General features: G+C 49.1%; 1 protein-coding gene across 1 annotated transcript; it reads left to right on the top strand.

Moving 5' to 3' along the window:
- Nucleotides 1–1,027: 1,027 nt before the first annotated feature.
- ALKBH7 (alkB homolog 7) lies at nt 1,028–22,779 on the top strand. The gene is made up of 4 exons (XM_066593717.1): nt 1,028–1,300; nt 12,102–12,275; nt 12,358–12,482; nt 21,800–22,779. The coding sequence occupies exons 1-4, from the start codon at nt 1,037–1,039 to the stop codon at nt 21,921–21,923; spliced, it is 687 nt and encodes a 228-aa protein (XP_066449814.1). The 5' UTR covers nt 1,028–1,036; the 3' UTR covers nt 21,924–22,779.
- Nucleotides 22,780–25,910: the final 3,131 nt, after the last annotated feature.

Raw genomic sequence — 25,910 nt, 5'->3', positions numbered from 1 at the left:
AAAGAATGGATATGCTGCGTCTTCAATTTTCGCGCCACATGGCCGTTTCCGCACAGTTTGGCCGCAGCGTGTGGACAAGATTTTTCCAAAAGCTCGTCCACTTTGCTGGCTAATCCTAGCATCAGGAGCCGCGTGAACCCAGTCTTAAGGTTCGGACTACGAGGCCACATGTGTCACACCATGGTAAGTTGCGGTACTATTTCAGAGCAAGAATCTAGCGAGACGCACTAAACTCGCACGAATATGAACTCCATTTTTTGAATGGACTTGTTCACATGATCGCGGCACGTTCCAATTTTTGGCGTTCCCTAGGAACGCCTCGCCCATGGTTTTCAATGGGACCTTAAGGCCTCTCACACACACACCGCTATTTACCACAACTGATTTTAATGAGGCTTCTCAGACCTGCGCTCAAACACGCCGTTTTTAACGCTGCAATTTTCGAGCGCTGTCTGTTCTATTTTTCAGCGTTTTCGAGTGGCGTCTAACTGAACGCCAATGTGTGAGAGCGGCCTTAAAGACATCGCATGGCCCTTGCATGCTGTACAATGTGAAAGCAACGGGAAACACTTGCTATCCTCTGACGCGCGTGGAATCGCAATTTCACCAAAGTGATGCGAGGCGTTTTTGAATGAAAAATGTCTCACATCCATGTGAAAAACTCACGTTGGCAAGTGCGATAGCGGGCTGTCTCTTGGCCTAATATCGCACTCGCCCATGTGGATCCAGCCGTAGGGTATATTCAGATGGTGCAGCAAATGGTTTTGATACGGTTTTTAAACTGTGCATGAAAATGAGTTGACTGCACCCAAAATGTAAAAGTCCCAGAAGATAAGACAAGCTACAGTGTAGGAAAGACTCATGGCAACTGGTGCCCATGGCAACCAATCAGGTAACGTCTTTAATTTCCGAACAGGCCGCGCTGTAATGAGAGGTGACATCTGATTGGTTACTTCGGGCACTTCCTTAGCTAGTGTTGATAGTGAAGCGCTACGTGCTGAAGCCGTCCTCCCAGGATGCACTGCGCAGTCCCAAGATGGCGGCGCCCAGTGCTGGCCGTTGCCTTGGTTACATGCGGTTGTGGCCTGTAGTATTTTCTAGAGTGTCGGCCCGGTACCATTATGCGGCCCCGCTGCCTGCTAGCCAGATCTCCTCGTCCTCCCCGGCCGTGCTGTCCCAGTTGTCCCCGGACCTCACCGTGCAGCCGGACTTCATCACCGCCGAGGAGGAGGCCGCACTTTGCCGGGAGCTGGAGCCTGTCTTCAGGAAGAAGCGCTACGAGAGCGGCCATTGGGATGACGTGAGTGTCTGGGGGTCCAGGTGTTTGTAAAGGGGTCCATATGTGTAATGGCTTCTGAATTATTTTGCTCTGCGCCATATACTGACCGTAGTGAATACGTCTCTATGGTACGCCGCGGGCGAGTCAGGGGCTTCCGGTTGTCTATACGCTTGCGCCATTTTTTGTATGCTATAAAGAATTAGTGAGGCACGTCTATGTATTGGGTTCATTTCCAGTCACGTCCGGTATGAATTTGTGACACACAGAAAATTAGCGTCCATAAAAGCGTTGCCGCAGCCTCCGATGGCGCGTTGTGATTTATTGCGCTGCTCTAAGGAATAAAGCAAACGGCACAAAGTCATGGGCTTGATAAGCATGGCGGCCGCGCCAAATGTCTAATTTTTCTACAACAATATTGGTAAAACTGCATAGATAAAGCCGTGGGGTGATTTATAAATATGGCGCGCGCTTCCCGTGTACGTTCTTACGATGTGTGCTTACACTATTTACACAGTTTGGCGCCTACGTTCTTGTTCACACCACGTTTTGTCAGAGATATAGAACAGTAAGATTTCACAACGCGCATCGAGGCGCCGACACATGTGGCACGTCATGCGTTTTATAACATGGCAGCCTATGGGCGCTGTATGCCAGTGTGCGTCATCCGTAGGCGCCCCATGAAACAACCGCGTACGGCGCAGTCCGTCTTTTATGGATTGTCTCTATAGTAAAACATAGCTGTGCTTAATGTATGCTGACCGCTGAAAGGTGGATTCCGGAGGGGAGGGTGGCTTTTTTCCGTTTTTATCTATCCATCAATAGACTAAGTGAAAACTGATAGATCGGTGGGGCTCCGACCGCTGGGACCCCCACCGCTCCCGAGAACGGGGCTCCGACCGCTGGGACCCCCGCGGCGCCCGAGAACGGGGCTCCGACCGCCGGGACCACCGCAGCGCCCGAGAACGGGGCTCCGACTGCCGGGACCCCCACCGCTTTCGAGAACGGGGCTCCGACCGCTGGGACCCCCGCGGCGCCCGAGAACGGGGCTCCGACCGCCGGGACCCCCGCGGCGCCCGAGAACGGGGCTCCGACCGCCGGGACCCCCGCGGCGCCCGAGAACGGGGCTCCGACCGCCGGGACCCCCGCAGCGCCCGAGAACGGGGCTCCGACCGCCGGGACCCCCGCAGCGCCCGAGAACGGGGCTCCGACCGCCGGGACCCCCGCAGCGCCCGAGAACGGGGCTCCGACCGCCGGGACCCCCGCAGCGCCCGAGAACGGGGCTCCGACCGCCGGGACCCCCGCAGCGCCCGAGAACGGGGCTCCGACGGCCGGGACCCCCACCGCTCCCGAGAACAGGGCTCTGACCGCAGGGATGTTAGATTTGAATCTCTTGCTACTCCATTCACTTCAATGGGGCTGATGGAAATACCCGACTATAGTCAGCGCTTTATTTGATGTGATGTCACTGCGGTTGGTCGGAGCAGTGACCGGAATTGGGATACATGAGACAACCCCCACCCCTATTCTCAGGATCTGTCAGTTTTCACCTATCTAGTGGATGGATGAGTGAAAACTAAAGAGGACTCCCCAACTCCGGAGCCCCTCTTTATAGGGTTATTCCCCCGTTATCGCCTATCCACATGTGCATCACTTCAGCGCCAAAGAGTTCAAGTGCTCCGCGCTCTCTGTTACTTTCAGTGGAGTGCAGGGAGCGGAGGTGCGCATGGATAGGGGATAAGCCTATAAAGAGCTTTTGCCACCAAAATAAGTTACTCCATATAGTAGAGAATAATTTACGGATCGGTGGGGGTCCGACCGCTGAGACCCCCGTTGATCTCGAGAGCGGCCGTCCACAGCTTCCCTGGAGGAATGGAGCGTCTGTTACACGTACTCACCACCACTCGGTTCGTGTCGATGGGACAGCCGGTGGTTGTTGTGGATCCATAAAGAACACTCAGAGACGGTTTTCTTGATACAATAAGGTGCTTTATTTTGTAACTTCAAATGTCAACAACAATGGCGCCGTTTGGGGCGTAAGCCCTCCGTGAAGACTACATAGAGAAGTACATAGGGCAAAGTGCTATCCAGGCGGATATATAGCGGACCGGAGTTGGCGTCAAACACTTGAACTCGGCTATCTCTGGCACTGAAATGAGTGGATCAGCGGCGCGCGTGTGTGACGGACGCTCCGTTCATTCTGGGACACTGCAGGTGGCTGTTCGAGGGATTGGGGGGTTTCCAGCAGTTGGACCCCCACGATCAGTGAATATAGAGGATAACTTATTTTGGCGCGATAATCCCTTTAGGGTGCTGATCTGGAATATGATTTCTCCAGCAGGCTTTGGGGTATTTTGTCGCTTTCCTAATTGTGTGGGAGCAGTATGCGCACACTGACCAAGTCAAACACAAGGTATGAATCTCATGTTAAAAATGGCTCTCCGTCCAGAAACAGCCAGACAGGGCCTTTTATTGTACAGACACACAATGGGCGTGCAACAGGTTACATCAGTAACATATAGGATTCTCATTTGTCGGATCATACAGAATCCCCCACCTCTCTGCCCACCTCTCTGCCCACCCTCTCTCACGTCCGCCATAGTATGGACTTTGTATTCTTTAGCATGCAGACAACCTTATCAACATGTGCTCAGGCTGAAGCAATTCCTTTGTTGTAGAAGTTTCAGGATGGGAGTGGAAGGGGGCTAGATAAACACTCAGTATTGGACACAGATCTACACATAAACTGGTTGAGCAACTTCTTATGTACTTAGAGCAAATACATCACCCATCCATTGGCTAGCAAATACCATGATTAGATTGTGTGTGTCCTTTAGACTCCACAGAGCTGAAAGTCATTACAACATCAATAGACATTTTATACTAAATAATTATCATGTCTATCACAATCCCCCCTTAAAATGTCTATCCTCTAATTCTCTATCTAATTTTCACAGTTTTCTGCGCATGAGCCTATAACCGGAGCGCGTTGAAGGTTCGTTTTAGGGTCTTCAAGGGGGTGTAGGACTTGTCCACTCCTTCTGGGGATGCATTCAACAAACTCATGGTGGGAGCGGCTTTTCCAGCATCAGTTTCACAGGTCTCTCTGACACAGGGGATAACACAGCAGACTAGAACAGAAAAGGTAACCATCAGTTCACATACAACAGCGACGCCCGTCTGTGCCAGGATCCTTTACCACCCGCTCATCCATGGCGAGTGCTGGTCCCAAAAGTTAGCTCTTTTTAGTTAGTACGGTCAGCTTCTTAATGGCAACTGCGTCTTTACCCGCGGGTCACGTGTCGTCTAGGATGTAGGTACAACAAGTCTCCCCTATCATCTTACAGACACTCCCCTTTTTAGCTAAAGTCATTCTATTTTTTTAAAAAAAGTCATAGTCGAGGTAGGTCCTATTGGTCGACTAGTCCCTATAAGGCGTCTCTAGTATAATTTATAAACCACTGCTAATTATAATAAACATAATTAATCCAGTCAACGTTTATTTACCATAATGATCAGGAAAATGGACTCGAATCTAGTTTTAACTTGGTCTCTAATTTTTAAAACTCGTCAGGTACCCCCCTTGGCTATCCTATGATGTCAATGTATACGTGTAGATCAAAACTACCACCAGGGGTCTCTCTTCTCGCTCTAGTATAATGTTACAATACTAGTAGCGTGCACAGGTACGCACGGCGTGTGACTCCCTAATCTTCACCCACACCAGTGTCCCCCCTGGAGATAGTCCTGATGGTGAACACGTCCAAGTCGCCTCACCCTTGCGTCAGGGTTTTCCCACTGCCCGTAAGTCCCTACTCCTAGGAGGGGGGATCCCTACCTCACCTCAGAGGGAGGCCATGGATTCCCTGGGCTCATTTCCGGGCATCCATACCCTCTATCTGTACAAGTTAACACCCCACAGGGTGTGCCCTCGCCGGAACCTAAGGTCTTCTGCACTATCCCTAGGCAAATGGGAATTCCACTGACAATCCATCTTAGGAGATCGGGGCAGGCACAGTACTAGTACATTTCTCCTTTTCTTCGGTAGCGTATGTGGTTGGCATTATCGGAACTGGCTCTTCATCTTTTTTAAACAAGGGAAACGTTGGTGTCTGACAGGATGTGGAGGAGCATAAGGGCTTTACTAAGGCACACTCCCCTGTCCAATTACCCTCCAGGCGGGTCCTCTACCTCATGTCTCCACAAAGCCAGTAAACGTCTCCTAAGGACTGGACCTGATTCTGCATCTATTCCCCTCCTATCATACTGTAGGAGGAGCAATACCCGTTGGTGAGTTCCCCAAAAATCTCCCTCCACCCTGCCTATTTGCCTGGCAGGTGTAGTTTCCAGGGTAGTCAGTAATACTCTCTCCGGTGCAAAACAATTAAGTAGTTATAGAGTATTCCTTCTTCCATTTCTCACGGACAGTGAAATTAGCGGAAATGTTCGTGAAGAGACTAAGCATCTACAGGGAGATTTAGGGGGACCATCCCCGAGTGTGGTTGGGCACTACCGCACACGCAACAGTTAGACTTGTTGCTCCTGTTAGCATTGTACCTCATCAACTCCAACCAGAGATTCTGGTCAGAGTAGCCAGTCGCTACTGTCAAGGTGTCCTCAAAGGTAGGGGCGGCTATGATCATCATGTTCGTCAAGGTCTTTATCTTACGGCGGAGGGGGTTAATTATGGGCACGGGACTAAGTGAAGGCTTCCATTCGGCTGCATCTACCATATCCCTTATTTTAAACTTCCCTAAGGGATCTGTCCTCCCGTACCGGTATGTCCCCAGACTATAAGTCTCCCCGTCCCCCGGGCTTGGATCTCCCATGGTTAATGTAACAACCACATTAAAACCAAGCAGCATACTAAGTTCAGCCTTCCAATACCTGCTGTCCTTATTACTCTCAAGGAGGGTTATACGACTAATTAGGGATTTCCCGCTCCTATCTTTCTTATTTAAGGCACTTCGCGGTTTATAGGACTAGTCTATTCCTGTGTTCCATCCCACTAATCCCCAATAACGGCAGTCTTCTCCCCAGACTTTATCAGTGGCGCAAACATATTGTATTCCCCGGGTATGTAAGTCATATAACCAGCTGGACTGAGCTAAATCTGGCCTGCGGTGGGATCTTGCGCCTAGACACGGGACCACAGTACAATAGTCGAAGGAATATGCGGCTACTTGAGCATTGGACGAGTTATACTAGAAGGTAACCATACCCCCATATTCTTCCGACTAAGGATTCCAGTTGCCACCCTCCTCTCTCACTAGCCCTAACCAGAGTAATGTCTTTGGCACAACTAAGACTGGTCTCCCGGATCTGAAGCTTTCTTACAGTATGAAGCGTGGATCCATGTAAGTCTTTCGGCTAGTTTCACAGCTGTGGCAGTAGTCAGAAGCACCTGGTAGGGGCCATCAAATCGGGGCTCAGGAGGGTGCTTCCTGGGGAACTTCTTGACGCACACCCAATCCCCAGGCTGCAAGATATGTGTCTCAGTGTCTGCCTCTGAGTCTGGAAGAGAACACCTGTGCATAGGCTTTGGTTAGTTCTTTAACAACGGAAATCACATACTCAGTCAACACATCAGATTGTAATTGTAACCACTGAGGATAGTAACGACCTAGCCTTGGGGCTAGCCCAAACAATCTCGTAGGGAGATAATGTATAATCCCCCCTGGGTTCATATCTAACACTGTATAAGGCTATTGGATGACAGTCTTTCCAAAGTGGCGTCATTTTTAAGTATCTTACTTTTTAGCGTGCCACTACGTCTCTCCACCTTTCCACTACACTAAAGGTGGTACAGTATGTAAAAGGCCTGGGATACACCAGAGCAGACATGACATGTTACATTCACCTGCGAAGTTTATACCTCTGTCTGACTCTGAATCACCTCTGGTACCCCATATTCACAGTTTACCTCGTTCATGAGCTTCTTTGCGGTTACCTACTTGTTTGCCTTGGTGACAGGGTCGGCCTCCAACCTGCAAAGACATCAACAACAACAAGCACGTAGTCATACTTCCCAACAAGTGGGAGCTGAACGTAGTCAATTTGCAATCCCTGAAATGGGTAGAGTGGTCCCGGCAAGTGTGATGTGGCAAATTTACTTCTGCCCTGACTCACCTATGGCATAGATCATGCTAAACCGGACAAATGATGCAGCAGCTACAGAGAACCCAGAAGTCGCCCAACCTCTTTCAAGCGTCGTCGTCAGTGCTGCTTTACTAGGTGGGTCTTTCCGTCCATCAGCTGGGCCATCATGGGATACAGGAACTGTGGTGGGCAAGTGCTGTTGACTGTTCACCACACGCTGTCCTGTTTCTGCTGCTCCCATATTAGTCCATTTATTCTTTTCTTCCTTGCTGGCTGGTAACTGTAAAAGTCTTTAGCATATCAAAGTCCAAATTTTTGTCAATGTCCAAAGTTTTTTGCCACTGACTCATGCTGTCAGTACCTTTCTTCTTTCTTCCACGGCTTGAGGGCCGCTGCCTTTGCTGCGCTGTCAGCGAGGGTGTCGTCTCTCGCCTCTCCAGTGTAGGAATCGGTGCAAACTCTCAACTTTGTCAGGTAGAAGGAGGGCCTCCATGCGACTCTGTACAGCTGCACCATTCTCAATTGGTTGTCCTGCTAAGGTAAAAAAACTGTCTGGCCTTCCATATTGGGCCGTAATCATGAGCTGTGCCAAATGCATACCAGGAGTCAGTGTAAAGGATTGCCGGTCTTACCTCTCGCCACTCTACTCGCCTCAGTGAGGGCCTTCAATTCCGCTTATTGTACTGTGACATGCGGAGGCAGAGCTTCTGCTTCTAGGACATCTTGTTGTGTGACCACTGCATATCCGATGTGGAGTCATCAATCCTCACCCTGGTACCATCTGCAAAAAGCTCAACATATGCATTATCAACAGGGGTTCTGGTAACTGTTTGCATATCTGCAGTTTCTTACTGAATTAGTACTAAATAATCGTGCTGATGTTCTATTTCACATGGCTCAGAATCTTGTTATCTTATTCCATTTATTTTAATTTTTTTTTCAAACCCAATAGCTGATCTACAACACCTAGATCATCTATGGCCCAGATCACCTCTGCCTCCCCCCTTTTTAACCGCAATACTCAATGGAAAAAGAGTCATTGCGTTCAAACTAGTAAACCAAGAGGCACAAAAACAAGCACTTTGTAGGTCAAGGTGACATTGTATGCAGCGAAGTCTGAGCGAAAATCTCCTTACAAAAAAATTTTTTTTTTTTTTTTTTTTTCCTTTCAGGTCGCAGTTAGCATTTTTTAACACAAGGGGGCGCCACACGATTCAAATTTTACGTCACCCAGTGTAATAGTATTTCAGGGTATGGCCAGCGTTTAGCTTTTACTCTCCTGTCGGAATATAATTATAGCTTCAGTGTAGACTGACACTAGAATATACAAAAGACTTAAAGAAAAACTAAAGAATACGGATGAATTAACATCCTACTCTGGGCAATTCAGTCCCTCTTTCTTCACATAAAAAGTAAAATTACTTCACCAAATTGCATGAAAAAGTTTGCTGGGTGACTATAGGGAAATTATTCCATCTGTAGGAGCCTTCCATAACATCATCTGTCTGAGTATCCATTGGAGAAGCGGGCAGTGGAAAACAGAGCCCCTGGGAACATGAGAGAGCGTCCCCTGTCATGTATTCCCGGCCTCTGCCCCCCATGCATCAACTCCAATCTTCCATGCACTATAAACCAGCTTAGTCATCTACTATGTCCCAAGCTGCATCTCCACAAAGGTTTGTTTCCCTGAACTTATCACACATCCAAAGTGGCCACATCTTGGAGTGTAACAAAGTCTGGTCAAACAAAACCTTACTTCAGACAATCATGATGTTAGCACTGGATACAGTGGCATTGGGGAATATAGGCCTCCCAAATGCAGCAAAATGGCCGCCAGAGGCAGAAAGGGGCGTGGCTACAAATCTCCCAAGTGAGGCAAAATGGCTGCCGGAGGAACGGGCGGGGCCAGGGGCAGCAGCACTCCCAGGTGAGGCAAAATGGCTGCTGAGTAGCAGCACGTCCAGGTGAGGCAAGATGGCCGCTGGAGGAGGAAGGGGCGGGGCCAGGTCCTGTCCCGGATGGGGAGGGACCGGAAGTAACATCACACACCCTGAAAGTGAGCACATGGGGGGGGGGAAGTAACTTCAGGGTGGGGGCAGGCCTCACTACATTTACTGCAGAGTCACACTATGTTGGATTGTAAACATTGCAAGCCAGCCGCCATTACTGGGAGGGGCTGTAGTCAACACAAAGACATTACATTGTTCATTAGCAATACACATACCCCCCTACATGCTTTCCCCTCTTCAATCTCTTAACTACGTTATACCTCCTCCTAGCAATCTAAAAACACCTTTCTTTCTGCTAGGCTTCCTGCTCATCTTCTGAAAACTTTCTACAGCCTATCTTATCTGTCCATGACCTAACATTTCTTTCTGCAACTTTTCCTGGTCCTTTCCCATTGTTCAGTAACCAAATCACAAGCTCTATGACCTTTGTCCTTGCTCACTTTGCTCAACTCTATGCTACCTGCTTATTCTATTCTATTCAAAGTTTCTATTCATTCTATTCGAAGACACAGTAGTGTTTCTCTTGTAAATTCTGCTTTCTTCAAATCCTTCCCATATAACCCCTCTTTCCCACTCAGAAAAGACAAAGGAAACAGAAAGGGTTAATTGAAAAAGCTTTCAGTTCACTCTTATCAGCAGCCCTCCCCCCAACAATAAACACTGCACATTCTTTCTATAATACCAGACAGACGGGATTACTGGAGAATACCCACAACGGCTCAAGGTATATATATATCTCATCTACCTTTTTTAACAACCCACCGTCTAGTAATCCCCAAGAGCACTTCTTGTACACGATCTAGACAGGACATTTAGCTATACACAGAGACTGACGATTATTTTCAATGACCAAAACCTCAATAATATTCTGGAGAAATCAGCCGTCACAAAGCACGACTATACTTCACACGTATATACCTTTCCACATATGAGAACATAACACGCTCAATCATAAAGTTAAGTATACGTATCATAAATCTTCCTAACCTCACACTAGTTTTACCTAGGAGCACGTGTCACTGGCGTGTTCCCTCAGACTTAAACAGCCGAGTCCGCCCTCCCGACACATTAACCCTCACAGAATTTATCTCTTGGTCTTGTATACACAATTTTTAACCGTCTCAGACATAATATACACAGCATACAAAATACCCCTAGACAGGTAACGTGGTGGTTTTCCCGAGTGGACAGAACTAGAGTTATTACCTGTCTTTCAGTGAAGGTCCAGTCTGGATCAGGAACAGGCAGAAAAGCAGTCAGAACCCAGCTTTGACACAGGTAGATAAAGCAATCTTACCGTGTTCTGTAGATTTTCGGGCCCCTGAGTTCTGCGTGCCATCTGCCGATCTCTGTACGTTCCAGGCTCTGACCTCACAGATCCACTCGCTCACACAGGGACTCCACTGATCTGGAATATGATTTCTCCAGCAGGCTTTGGGGTATTTTGTCGCTTTCCTAATTGTGTGGGAGCAGTATGCGCACACTGACCAAGTCAAACACAAGGTATGAATCTCATGTTAAAAATGGCTCTCCGTCCAGAAACAGCCAGACAGGGCCTTTTATTGTACAGACACACAATGGGCGTGCAACAGGTTACATCAGTAACATATAGGATTCTCATTTGTCGGATCATACAGAATCCCCCACCTCTCTGCCCACCTCTCTGCCCACCCTCTCTCACGTCCGCCATAGTATGGACTTTGTATTCTTTAGCATGCAGACAACCTTATCAACATGTGCTCAGGCTGAAGCAATTCCTTTGTTGTAGAAGTTTCAGGATGGGAGTGGAAGGGGGCTAGATAAACACTCAGTATTGGACACAGATCTACACATAAACTGGTTGAGCAACTTCTTATGTACTTAGAGCAAATACATCACCCATCCATTGGCTAGCAAATACCATGATTAGATTGTGTGTGTCCTTTAGACTCCACAGAGCTGAAAGTCATTACAACATCAATAGACATTTTATACTAAATAATTATCATGTCTATCACAGTGCGTTCACATGTAGGTAATTTGCTGCAAATTTTCCGCAGCTCAAAAACCCCTCAGCAGATCCTTAGTATTGGTGTGGATTTGCTGCCAACTCTTTAGTTGGGTGAAACCGGTCAGGGAGGCAAACCAAGACCGGCACCAAATGGTTTGGATTTGCTGTGGATTTTCAGCTGCGTATAATCGGCTGTACATGACCGATCCTAAAGGGGTCGTACCAGGATGGACTTATCACCAATCCTGAGAATGAGGGTCCCGTTCCCCTCTTCCTCTTGGCTGGGGGCTCACTGCACCCCCCCCACAGTGAGGAGGAGGTTGAATGGAGCGACGGCTGTGCAGCGCCATTCATTTTCAATGGGACTGCAAGAGATGGCGGAGTACAAGCGCTCGAGGATTAAAATAAATGGAGCGGCCATCGTTTGTATTTAGTGGGATGTTGGAGAAGCATCCCCGCAGAGACAAAAGAGGGAAGCATGGGGCCCCTTTTCCACAATTGTTCTCATAGGAGCCTCTACAGCAATTGTCCTGATCCTATGACCGCCACTGCACAAGATACAGCCGAGGAGGTGCGGATATCATGCAATATTACATAGGGCTGGGGAACAGGGATGACATTGTAGCTGGGTTATATACAGAATATCCGTTTCATATTCTCCCCCAGATCTATTGATGGCCTGTAAGCAGGGATCCTCACTAGCTCTTTCCATCTTCACTCCCTCCAGGCGATCCATGGCTTCCGGGAAGTAGAGCGCCTGCACTGGTCCCCGGACTCCTCCGCAGTCATACAAAGGGTGAGAGAGAAGGCTTTCCCCCCTGGAGAGAACCAGCTGTCTCTTGTCCATGTCTTAGACCTCCAGAAAGATGGTTACATCAAACCGCACGTGGACAGCGTGAAGGTAAGGACGTCTTGTTCACAGGCCTGGTCCCCCATGGGGGTAGGATACGGGTATGCAACTAATCTTGCCTCTCCCTTCCCAGTTCTGCGGTAGTACCATTGCCGGAATCTGCTTGTTATCCAGCAGTGTCATGCGGCTGGTGTCTGTGGATGACCCGGGGGAGCGAGCGGATCTGCTGCTGCCCAGACGCTGCCTGTATATAATGAGGTCAGTAGTCCAGGCTTCGCTCCTGTGTTTTTATAGGGTTGCTCCATCTTTAATCGTGCATTGCTGGTTACATTAGTTTACTTCTGCATCTCTGGTTGCACAGACCCGTGTCTGGATGTGTCCTCGGAAGAGCTGGCATAGTACCAGTGATCGTGAACGGGGAACTGGTCATCTATGATCCTATAGATTGTATCTATAGGGTCATCAGGGAGTGGATGGTATCTGTGCCATAAGGCCTCATGTCCACGGGATAAAAATCCGCAGCGTTTCTCCCGCACACGGATCCGCACCCCATAGGGATGCATTGGACACCCGCAGGTAGTTAAATACCTACGGATGTCATTTTTTCCGTCAGGCGCGGATCCGCGTGCGGGAAAAAAACCGCGACATGTTCAATTTCCGTGCGGGTCTCCCGCGGGGACAGCTCCCGCAGGCTTCTATTGAAGCATATGGAAGCTGTCCAGATCCGCGGGAGACCCGTACATGAATTAAAACGTACCTGTCCGGAAGCTGCGGATCTTCCCTCCATTGTGGCCGGATCTTCTTTCTTCGGCCCGGCGGATGTGCCCGGTGCATGCGCACGGCACGCTGCCCGCGTGCCGAGCACATCCGCCAAGCCGAAGAAAGAAGATCTGGCCGCGACGGAGGGAAGATCCGCAGCGTCCGGACAGGTGAGTTTAATTTTATTTTCAGCCTCATGTCCCCGGGAAAGGAGGGAACCGCTGTGGGATTCTGCATGGAGAATCCGTGGCGGGCCTGATTTTCCCCGTGGACATGAGGCCTAAATGTCACCACCCAAGGATACGGACTACATGTTGTGCAGTAAAACCGGCCATAGAAAGTGCATATATATATATATCTGCAGACCATTGACAGATCCTGCCATGGTTGGTGAGCTCCGCTGAGAACCTGTTGTCTGTGATGGTCATACACAAGATTAACAGCACATGCTACTGAACAAAAGCTTAATCTGCAGGTAAATATCTCATGTCTATGGCTTGCTTAAAGGGCTTATCCAGTTTAGAAAAACAATTTTCATACCCCCTTTAGTGAGTTAATAGAGGGAGGTCCTCTGTCCCGGATCCTCATTTCTTGGTCAGAGTAGAGAGCAGTTATAAAGAGTGTCTCTCCCTCTGGAGGACCTGTCCTGTCCTGCATTACAGAGCCAGCTCATTGATATGAATTAGCACCGTGTAATGCTTCATCTTCCCTGTGGTGGCGTTGCAGGGAAATTGAACACTTACTGCCAGGTTTTTCCACAGATTACAGCTGATTGTTGTGGGTCCCAATAGCATTTCAATGCCCTAATCAGTGTTTGAGGGTCCTGAACGGCCCCCTTCTGATGAGATTGTGAAATGCCATCTGAGTGTCATGGCAGCTGGAAACCTAAATGTCCCCAGGGCTGCCCTGTATTTCTGTCTGTTAAGGCGAGCCCATTACAGGGCTTAATACAATGCCGGAAGAAATACCATATACTGCAGTACTGAAGTATTGCAGTAAATGGTATAATAAGTAGAGATGAGCGAACGTACTCGTCCGAGCTTGATGCTCGGGCGAATATTAGGGTGTTCGGGATGCTCGTTACTCTTAACGAGCACCACGCGATGTTCGGGTTACTTTCACTTTCATCTCTGAGACGTTAGCGCGCTTTTCTGGTCAATTGAAAGACAGGGAAGGCATTACAACTTCCCCCTGTGACGTTCAAGCCCTATACCACCCCCCTGCTGTGAGTGGCTGGGGAGATCAGATGTCACCCGAGTATAAAAGTCGGCCCCTCCCGCGGCTCGCCACAGATGCCTTGTGAGTTAGCTGAGGGAAAGTGCTGTTGTGTTGGAGCTGCTGTAGGGAGAGTGTTTGTAGTGAGTGTAGGCTTCAAGAACCCCAACGGTCCTTCTTAGGGCCACATCTATCCGTGTGCAGTAGTGTGGAGGCTGCTGTTAGGAGTGTTGCACCTTTTTTTTTTTTTTTTCAAAATCGGCTGTGCAGAGCATTGCGCCCTGCAGTAATACTACAGGGACAGAAGTGGTGGTTAGGCAGGGAGAGTGTTAGGAGTTAGTGTAGGCTTCAAGAACCCCAACGGTCCTTATTAGGGCCACATTTAACCGTGTGCAGTACTGTGCAGGCTGCTGTTAGCAGTGTTGCATTTTTTTTTTTTTTCAAAATCGGCTGTGCAGAGCATTGCGCCCTGCAGTAATACTACAGGGACAGAATTGTGTAGGCAGGGCCAGAAGACATATATTATTGATTGAATATACGCAGTGGGCCTTTTCTTTAAAAAAAAAGGGAAACATTCTATTTGGCCTGCCTCTGATAGTCCTCAGCGTTCTGGGTACGTGTGTGGTGGGTGGAGAACGTAAAGAAATCATACGCAGCCAGCTACGTTTAACAGCAGGCTTGCGCCAATTTATTTCCTGCCTGGGAAAAATCACCGCTCTGCTGCACTTCATATAACACTGCAGTTCTGTGGAACACATTTCTAATCTTATCTGATTGAATATAGTCAGTGGGCCTTCCCTTTAAAAAAAAAAAAGGGAAACATTCTATTTGGCCTGCCTCTGACAGTCCTCAGCGTTCTGGGTACGTGTGTGGTGGGTGCAGAACGTAAAGAAATCATACGCAGCCAGCTACGTTTAACAGCAGGCTTGCGCCAATTTATTTCCTGCCTGGGAAATCAAATCACTGGTAATGCAGCATGCTGAGGGGTAGGGGTAGGCCTAGAGGACGTGGACGCGGCCGAGGACGCGGAGGGCCAAGTGAGGGTGTGGGCACAGGCCGAACTCCTGATCCAGGTGTATCGCAGCCGACTGCTGCGCGATTACGAGAGAGGCACGTTTCTGGCGTCCCCACATTCATCGCACAATTAATGGGTCCACGCGGGAGACCTTTATTAGAAAATGAGCAGTGTGAGCAGGTCCTGTCGTGGATGGCAGAAAGTGCTTCGAGCAACCTATCGTCCACCCACAGTTCTGCGCCGTCCAGTGCTGCAAATCCGAATCCTCTGTCTGCTGCTCCTCCTTCCTCCCAGCCTCCTCACTCCACGAAAATGACACATGCTCAGGAGCGGGAAGACTCCCAGGAACTGTTCTCGGGCCCCTGCTCAGATTGGGCAGCAGTGGTTCCTCTCCCACCAGAGGAGTTTATCGTCACTGATGCCCAACCATTGGAAAGTTCCCGGGGTCCGGGGGATGAGGCTGGGGACTTCCGGCAACTGTCTCAAGACCTTTCAGTGGGTGAGGAGGCCGATGACGATGAGACACAGTTGTCTATCGGTGAGGTAGTAGTAAGGGCAGTAAGTCCGAGGGAGGAGCGCACAGAGGATTCTGAGGAAGAGCAGCAGGAGGACGATGAGGTGACTGACCCCACCTGGTTTGCAACGCCTACTCAGGACAGGTCTTCAGAGGGGGAGGCAAGGGCAGCAGCAGGGCAGGTTGCAAGAGGCAGTGCGGTGGCCAGGGGTAGAGGCAGGGCCAGACCGAATAATCCACCAACTGTTTCCCAAAGCGCACCCTCGCGCCATGCCACCCTGCAGAGGCCGAGGTGCTCTAAGGTCTGGCAGTTTTTCACAGAGACGCCTGACGACTGACGAACAGTGGTGTGCAACCTTTGTCGCGCCAAGATCAGCCGGGGAGCCACCACCAACAGCCTCACCACCACCAGCATGCGCAGACATATGATGGCCAAGCACCCCACAAGGTGGGACGAAGGCCGTTCACCGCCTCCGGTTTGCACCACTGCCTCTCCCCCTGTGCCCCAACCTGCCACTGAGATCCAACCCCCCTCTCAGGACACAGGCACTACCGTCTCCTGGCCTGCACCCACACCCTCACCTCCGCTGTCCTCGGCCCAATCCAGCAATGTCTCGCACCGCACCGTCCAGCCGTCGCTAGCGCAAGTGTTTGAGCGCAAGCGCAAGTACGCCGCCACGCACCCGCACGCTCAAGCGTTAACCGTCCACATAGCCAAATTTATCAGCCTTGAGATGCTGCCGTATAGGGTTGTGGAAACGGAGTCCTTCAAAAGTATGATGGCGGCGGCGGCCCCGCGCTACTCAGTTCCCAGTCGCCACTACTTTTCCCGATGTGCCGTCCCAGCCCTGCACGACCACATCTCCCGCAACATTGTACGCGCCCTCACCAACGCGGTTACTGCCAAGGTCCACTTAACAACGGACACGTGGACAAGCACAGGCGGGCAGGGCCACTACATCTCCCTGACGGCACATTGGGTGAATTTAGTGGAGGCTGGGACAGTCAGAGCCTGGGACCGCTCACGTCCTACCCACCCCCAGAATTGCGGGCCCCAGCTCGGTGGTGGTATCTGCGGCGGTGTATGCTTCCTCCACTAAAGCACCCTCCTCCTCCTCCAACGCAACCTCTGTCTCGCAATCAAGATGTGTCAGCAGCAGCAGCGCGTCGCCAGCAGTCGGTGTCGCGCGTCGTGGCAGCACAGCGGTGGGCAAGCGTCAGCAGGCCGTGCTGAAACTACTCAGCTTAGGAGATAAGAGGCACACGGCCCACGAACTGCTGCAGGGTCTGACAGAGCAGACCGACCGCTGGCTTGCGCCGCTGAGCTTCCAACCGGGCATGGTCGTGTGTGACAACGGCCGTAACCTGGTGGCGGCTCTGCAGCTCGGCAGCCTCACGCACGTGCCATGCCTGGCCCACGTCTTTAATTTGGTGGTTCAGCGCTTTCTGAAAAGCTACCCACGCTTGTCAGACCTGCTCGTAAAGGTGCGCCGGCTCTGCGCACATTTCCGCAAGTCCCACACGGACGCTGCCACCCTGCGGACCCTGCAACATCGGTTTACTCTGCCAGTGCACCGACTGCTGTGCGACGTGCCCACACGGTGGAACTCTACGCTCCACATGTTGGCCAGGCTCTATGAGCAGCGTAGAGCTATAGTGGAATACCAACTCCAACATGGGCGGTGCAGTGGGAGTCAGCCTCCTCAATTATTTTCAGAAGAGTGGGCCTGGTTGGCAGACATCTGCCAGGTCCTTCGAAACTTTGAGCAGTCTACCCAGGTGGTGAGCGGCGATGCTGCAATCATTAGCGTCACCATTCCTCTGCTATGCATCTTGAGAAGTTCCCTGCAAAGCATAAAGGCAGACGCTTTGCGCTCGGAAACAGAGCCGGGGGAAGACAGTATGTCGCTGGATAGTCAGAGCACCCTCCTGTCTATATCTCAGCGCGTTCAGGAGGAGGAGGAGGAGCATGAGGAGGATGAGGAGGAGGGGGAAGAGACAGCTTGGCCCACTGCTGACGGTACCCATGCTGCTTGCCTGTCATCCTTTCAGCGTGTATGGCCTGAGGAGGAGGAGGAGGAGGAGGATCCTGAAAGTGATCTTCCTAGTGAAGACAGCCATGTGTTGCGTACAGGTACCCTGGCACACATGGCTGACTTCATGTTAGGATGCCTTTCTCGTGACCCTTGCGTTACACGCATTCTGGCCACTACGGATTACTGGGTGTACACACTGCTCGACCCACGGTATAAGGAGAACCTTTCCACTCTCATTCCCGAAGAGGAAAGGGGTTCGAGAGTGTTGCTATACCACAGGACCCTGGCGGACAAGCTGATGGTAAAATTCCCATCCGACAGCGCTAGTGGCAGAAGGCGCAGTTCCGAGGGCCAGGTAGCAGGGGAGGTGCGGAGATCGAGCAGCATGTACACCACAGGCAGTGCAACAGTCTTTAAGGCCCTGGACAGCTTTATGGCTCCCCAGCAAGACTGTGTCACCGCTCCCCAGTCAAGGCTGAGTCGGCGGGAGCACTGTAAAAGGATGGTGAGGGAGTACGTAGCCGATCGCACGACCGTCCTCCCTGACGCCTCTGCCACCTACAACTACTGGGTGTCGAAGCTGGACACGTGGCCTGAACTAGCGCTGTATGCCCTGGAGGTGCTTGCTTGTCCTGCGGCTAGCGTCTTGTCAGAGAGGGTGTTTAGTGCGGCTGGGGGAATCATCACAGATAAGCGTACCCGCCTTCAACCGACAGTGCCGACAGGCTAACACTCATCAAGATTAACAAAGCCTGGATTTCCCCAGACTTCTCTTCTCCACCAGCGGACAGCAGCGATACCTAAGCAATACGTAGGCTGCACCCGCGGATGGAAGCATCATTCTCTCTCACCATCCAAAACGGGGACATTTCTGCTTCATCAATCTGTGTATAATATTCCTCCTCCTCCTCCTGCTCCTCCTCCTGAAACCTCACGTAATCACGCCGAACGGGCAATTTTTCTTAGGGCCACAAGCCTCACTCATATAATTTTTCTAAACAATTTTTATACGTTTCAATGCTCTTAAAAGCGTTGAAACTTTAACTTGAACCAATTTTTCGTTCAACTGGGCTGCCTCCAGGCCTAGTTACCACTTAAGCCACATTAACCAAAGCGATTAATGGGTTTCACCTGCCATCTTGGTTGGGCATGGCCAATTTTTTATGAGGTACATTAGTACTGTTGGTACACCAATTTTTTTGGGCCCTCACCTACAGTGTAATCATAGTAATTTCTATGTTCTTCGCCTGCACTCATGGTACAGAAAGGTGTGTGGGGTTGGCCTACACTTTAGCTACATAAATGTAACTGGGGCCTTGTCTATACTGCAGCTACTGAAATGTGAAAGAGACTGTTATCTCCCCAAACTGCTGCAATGGGAATGTTACTGGGGCCTGTCTTGAGTGCTACTATTACTGAAATGGAACTAAGACTGCGCTCCCCCTATACTGCTGCTAGTGATATGTTAGTGGGGCCTGTCCCTAATGCTACCGCTGAAATGTTAATAATTGTGGGCTCTGCCTATACCGCTGCTAATGGTATGTCACTGGGGTGTGGAAACAGAGGCTTCACAAAGACATGATGGCGGCGAGGCCATTTCCCACCAACGCTGTTACTGTTAAGGTGCATATAACCACGGACACGTGTAGAGGACACATAGTGCCTCCAAAACATCCCCCTCCTCCTCCAACAATGAAAACATTCTTGGCAAATACCTTTGCATTGGTCCGTCTGGTGGCAGTCCAAGAATTTCACCTTTAACGACACAACAAGAGAGCACCACCAACATCCCCCGCCACGGCCCACTTAATCCTGGCCACATTCCGAAAACCAACTACATAAAACCGCGGTACCAGGTCCGCAGTCACCACCACATTACCACCAACGAGGTTACTGTTAAGGTACATATTACCAGTCAGACTGGGGCATGCAGTGTGGGCCGAAGCCCACCTGTATTAAGCACGACATTACTACCTCAGCTGTGTTGGGCAATGCAATGGAATATATTTATGTACCGCCGGTGGGTTCCAGGGAGCCACCCATGCTGTCGGTCGACAGGGACTTCACAATAGGGAGTTGTACCTGCCTGTGTCTATGAATTAAAAAGCCCGGTCTGACTGGGGCATGCAGACACCTTGACAGAATGAATAGTGTGTGGCACATAGGTTCCCCATTGCTATGCCCACGTGTGCAGCTCCTGATGGCGGTGGCACAGGATTATATTTCTCATTGCTTCTGTACAGCATTGTGGGCTATCGCCCCGCCCCTTTTAAAGAGGGTCGCTGCCTAGCCATGCCAACCCTCTGCAGTGTGTGCCTGCGGTTCCTCCTCATGGCAGACGCACTTATAAATAGACATGAGGGTGGTGTGGCATGAGGGCAGCTGAAGGCTGCGCAGGGACACTTTGGTGTGCGCTGTGGACACTGGGTCGTGCGGGGGGGTTGGGCAGCATGTAACCCAGGAGAAGTGGCAGCGGAGTGTCATGCAGGCAGTGATTGTGCTTTGTTGGAGGTAGTGTGGTGCTTAGCTAAGGTATGCCATGCTAATGAGGGCTTTTCAGAAGTAAAAGTTGTTGGGAGGGGGGGGGGCACTCTTGCCGCTATTGTGGCTTAATAGTGGGACCTGTGAACTTGAGATGCAGCCCAACATGTAGCCCCTCGCCTGCCCTATCCGTTGCTGTGTCGTTCCCATCACTTTCTTGAATTGCCCAGATTTTCACACATGAAAACCTTAGCGAGCATCGGCGAAATACAAAAATGCTCGGGTCGCCCATTGACTTCAATGGGGTTCGTTATTCGAAACGAACCCCCGAGCATCGCGATAATTTCGTCCCGAGTAACGAGTACCCGAGCATTTTGGTGCTCGCTCATCTCTAATAATAAGCAATCAAATGATCACAAGTTCAAGTCCCTTCTGGGGACTAAAGAAAAGATGTCAAAATAAGTGGAAAAAAAGTTGTTGTTTTTTTAATTGTAAAAATAAATAAATAAAGGATCATAAAAGTTTAAAGGATTCTGTCATCAGGTTCATGCTTCCTGAACCACAAGCAGCATGAACCTGGAACAGAGAAGCCTATTGCCCCCGCGAATGCTTTATTCTGAAATGCTATGGCGCTTTTGAATAAATACATTTTAAAGTCATGGGAGCGGACTGTCACATGACTTCAAAGTGTAATTATTCAGAAACTGCCCACTAGGTGAAGACTGACAGCTCATCTGTCTTTAGACAAACTTTTTTATTTTTTAAAGCTATTTTATTTTTAAAAGTAAATAACAGTAAGGTCTCCTGCGGCACTGAGTCACGACCGACTCCTAGGGTGACGTCACATCATAACGTTTTCTTGGCAAACTTTTTGCGGGCAGGTTTGCCATTGTCTTACCCAGTGATTACTTTTTACCCCCCACCAAGCTGGGTACTCATTTTACCAACCTCAGAAGGATGGAAGGCCGAGTCAACCCTGAGCCGGCTACCTGAACCACGCGGGGATTGAACCTGCAACCAAATCTATGCTTGGTATCGTCATAATTGCTGTGACTCGCAGAATAAAGTTAGCATGTCATTTTTGCCACAGTGTGTATCCTTGGAAACAAGTCCCCCTCCCTGAAGATGGCGCAGTTGTGACTTCTTCTTTTTCCTATTTCATTCCAGAAGGGTACTTTTACACGGAGAGAGAAATTCGACTGATTCATTGTTTTTTTTTTTTGGTTTTTTTTAACCATTATCGTTCCGTGTAAAAGGGCCCTTCAAATTTTTTAAAGGTTTTTAGTACATTATATGGTGCATTAAATAGTAACATTAAAAATACAACTTATCCCGCAAAAATATTAGCCCTCAGACAGCTCCTTCCTCAGAGGACTGGACACTTGGATCTGCCAGACATATATGGCAGCAGCCTTGGGCATGGATTGGCAGTGCTGCGATGCAACATGCCTGATCCTTCTTCCCCTGATATGTGTATTTTCTATTCTACATGTTGTGTGTCTTTTACTATTAATTTTCTTGTATGTCGCTCACACTTTGTCACTTTTCATCTTAGCGGTGTTGCTCGCTACAAGTTTACCCATGAAATCCTGCGCAATGAGGAATCCTCCTTTAATGGCGTGCCGGTGCCCCGGGAGCGCCGTATCTCGGTGATCTGCAGAAGTCTTCCTTTGAGCTGATGAGATCGCCAACTGATCGATGGACTTGTTTACAGGTGCTGAGATAGATTGCTTCAGTTTTATCACCTGTACTCGCTGATGATAGCTCTGATACGGTAACATGATTCCACCTGAGTGAAATGGTTTCTCTTGTGTTGATACGGTTTTATCGTCTATCGGTGGAGGTAATTAATGTTTTTGGTTCTTATTCTTGAATCCTGATGCAAATCACTAAAATAATTCTGAATGGCTCCATCTAGTAGAGCAGTGTTACAGGAGCTACCCAGTTGTGAACTATGGATGGCCCATCCTCAGGATAGGCTATCAATAGTAGCTTGACAGGGGTCCGTCACAAGGGACCCCCGCTGATCAACTGTTTTTTGAGCCGTTGCACTGAACTCATTTATACAGAAAGCAGACAACTCCAGTCTTAGTATAGTGGCAAGGCTTGGTACTGCCGGCCAGATCCCACTGAAGTGATTGTGAACTGGGCCTGCAATACCAGTCTGGGCCACTGCAGTGGGAACGGAGTTGTCTGCTTTCTGCAGAAATAAGTTTAATGCATGAGGGCAGCGGTCCGGTAAACAGTTGATCTGTGGGCGTCCTGGGCAACAGACCCCAGGCAATCTACTACTTTTGTCCCATTCTGAGGATAGACTATCAATAGTTCACAACTGGAAAATCCCCTAAAGTGCCTCTTCTTCACTCCATCAGATCATGGTGCGCAGTGCAGTCCTACTTTTAAGTCCAGTCTCGTTTTTCTTAACTCTTTCAGCATTTGTCTAGTTAAAGGCATAAAGAACTCCGCATCCTTTTACTTTATCAATGTTACTTTATTGGTCTCAAAGATGCGCAATGGAATAAATAAATAAGTTATTTGTACATAAATAGTATTTTTTTTCCTTTTTTTCTTTTTTCTTCCCGGCTGCTAAAAGCAAGACTAGTTATATAAGAAAACATGGGGGGACGTGCGTCTAACTTCATCATACTCTCCACCTCATTATATTAACCACTTACATGACAACCGTTCTGCAGGAAGGTACTGTGATCCACACAACAGGTAAGGGGGGGTCACTTACTGAGCAGCTGGGACCCCGACAACTCTGAGATGTCTTGTCTCCTCTTAGATGACTGTGAGTTATGGAAACCTGCAGTAGTGAATGCTCAGAAGTCTCTGTAACCCCACATCATTTCAGTGGAGAAGCATTGTGGACGAGCGGATGAGGATCTGCTTATTCTTGGGATTGGTTGGGACCTCAACTGCTCAGTTATAGCCAATCCGGCTTTTTTTTTTTTTTTAGAGATAAAATTAGTGACCCATTTAGAATAGACATGGCCAACCAATTTGTTAAGCAAATAATGTAGATTGACGGCGAGCAAGAAACATCTTAGAGGAAGTTGTCTGATGAAGATAACTTCTGTCCTCGTGCCTCATTGCTGCGTGTGGCCATCATAGACTGGGAACCTGCTTGTTATTTGACAAATCAAGCATGCCTCCTGTTCTGGCAGGCATGACCGGCCATAGATTACATGGCCAACCAGTCATTTGTATAGTTGGCATGTAATACTTTAGTTTTCTCTGCAGCTTTGTGGTAAAGATGTGTATGGGGGTCCTTTACCAGTGCTTTCTGATCATAAGAACATATCAAAATGCTTATTGGATGCAGGCAGGATTTTAGGGAGGTGGCATGAAGTTTTCATGGTAGAACCCTTTTAATCGGTTTGAAATGAAAGGTTCAGGAACTTTGTAATATATTTCTTGCTGCAGTTTTTCACCATTTTCAAAATCTTTGCTTTTTGTCGGTGTTCCAGAGGCTGAAAATCTGAAAATCTGTTCTAGTTATATCCAACTAACTGCTTCTTGGTTAGTTACAACCCAGAGCTTTGGTGTACGGTGGTAAGCTGTTCACCTCCCAGAGCTCAGACCTGTCTACAATAGAAAAACAGCAAGCGGCTCCCTTTGTGAATGTTAGTGGAGAAAGATGCCACCCAGTACAACCCAGGATCCACTGGTAAAAAATAGTCCAGAAAAACCTTCAAAGACCACATGATGGGTGCATTAAAACAATCCGCTTTATTCCTCCACCGTGCAATGTTTTACCTGTGTCAGTCTCTGTTAAGCATCCTTGAGACTGACTGACAGAGTCGAAACATTGCATGATGGAGGAATAAGGGCGCCCACCCACTGGCGATTTTTTTTCCCTGCGAAATTCGCAGCATTTTTTTCTCTGCAGGGGTCTATGGGACTTGTAATGTTAAAATCGCGATCGCGCAAAATCGCGATTTTGCGGTAAATTGCGATTTTGCGCGATCGCGATTTTAACATTACAAGTCCCCTAGACCCCTGCAGAGAAAAAAAAAGGTTCGAATTTCGCAGGGAAAAAAATCGCCAGTGGGTGGGCGCCCTAAAGCGGATTGATTTTTTTTTTTTAATGCACCCGGAATGCGGCCTTTGTAAGACTTTCTAAGCTCTGCATCGGCTTTACCTGATCAGGACAAGTCTTTATCCTCTGAATACAAACAAGGATGGGGCAGATCAAAAAGGGAAATCAGGTGAGTTGTGTAAACAACCAATCAGATCCCAACTTGCAGAGGTACTTTTGAAAATAAAGGAAGTTATCTGGTTGCTTCGGGCAAATGCTCCATGTTTACTTTATACTTATTGTGATAAATCTGCCCTGATGTTCTCATTAAACAGCGAGCAGAGATCCTGAAGATGGTGAGGAAGCGGGACAAAGTATATTGGCTGCAGAACGTCATTATATTGTCATTAACTGAAGGGACCCCCTTTTTTTTGTTTCCACCCTTATTTACATAATTGAAAGAGACTCTTTAAGATGGGTTAAATCGCCGGATTATTGTGACCGTGCCACAAGGTGAATGCGACAATCAAGCCTGTGAACATGACAACAAACCCACCTATCCTTTATGATTAGTTTTTGCTATCTTTCCTATAGGGAATGATTAGCGTTGCAGCGCACTCATGGTTTTGTCACTATTTAACCTCAAAATCTCAAGTGATTCCATGTTGATGTGGGTTCCCAGCCTAAATCTCAGTATTTTGGGGGTGTAGTTAATGTACTTTGGTCTACCATCTCAACTTGAAGGCGTCTTGGTTGCCATCTTCCCCTCGGTTGTCAGGGGCTGATCAGAAATAAGTTCACTACTGAGCGACTGTACATTATGTTTGTGGCTCGTCACCCTATACAGCCGCACGATGAGGCTGACAGCTTCTCCACCGTGTGCCAGTGGTGACTGTCATCCAGAAAGGCAACATCTTCGTAGTGCGTGGGGCGGCAGCAAGGTTCTCCAAATACTTTCTCCTCCAGGAGGGAAGGCAGGTCGCTCTTCTGCAGCAGCCGCGCCAGAGTCAGGTCATGGTTTGTACGGGATCTTGGACATCCTCCTCCACAATATTTGAATAGGACGGTCTCTTCAGAGTCATACCCAAGGCCCAGGTCTCGGACTCGAAGCAGCAGCGTCTTTAGACGGCATTCCCGGTCCTCCATGCGTGAGTGTCCGAAATGCACCAACCGTCTCCTGAAACGAGGGTGGGGGGGTCCATCTGACAACACTGAGACGCTGCCGGCATCTGTGAAGAGTGAAAAGGGGACAGATGTGCCAACGTTAATGTTCTGGCTGGAAAATTACCCCGTAAGTAGTACAAAGAACTTAATGATCACTGGTAGGATGTATCTGAAACTGCCTGGAGAAACTACTGCACTCCAGTGGTTGCAAAACTACAACTCCCAGCATGCATCAGCAGCCTGCAGATGTGTTTAGGAGTTGGAGTTTAGGGACCGATGGTGGCTTACACAACAACATCTCTTACGTGGCACTAAGCTTGCAGTGATGGTCCGTGGTGTTGCATTGCAAATGAAAACAACACCACAGTCACAAAAACTCAGCTCTGGGCCCGCCGTTGGCATCCATGTAGGTTGCTTGTGACTGTGATTTGGCGTTTATTTTAGCAGCCAAGCTGCAGCCATGAAACAGTCGCGTAACGGC

This window comes from Eleutherodactylus coqui, chromosome 2, assembly GCF_035609145.1.
Source record: "Eleutherodactylus coqui strain aEleCoq1 chromosome 2, aEleCoq1.hap1, whole genome shotgun sequence".
Taxonomy (NCBI): domain Eukaryota; kingdom Metazoa; phylum Chordata; class Amphibia; order Anura; family Eleutherodactylidae; genus Eleutherodactylus; species Eleutherodactylus coqui.
Note: the sequence above shows the minus strand (reverse complement) of the source record. Positions and strands in the feature narration are given on the sequence as shown.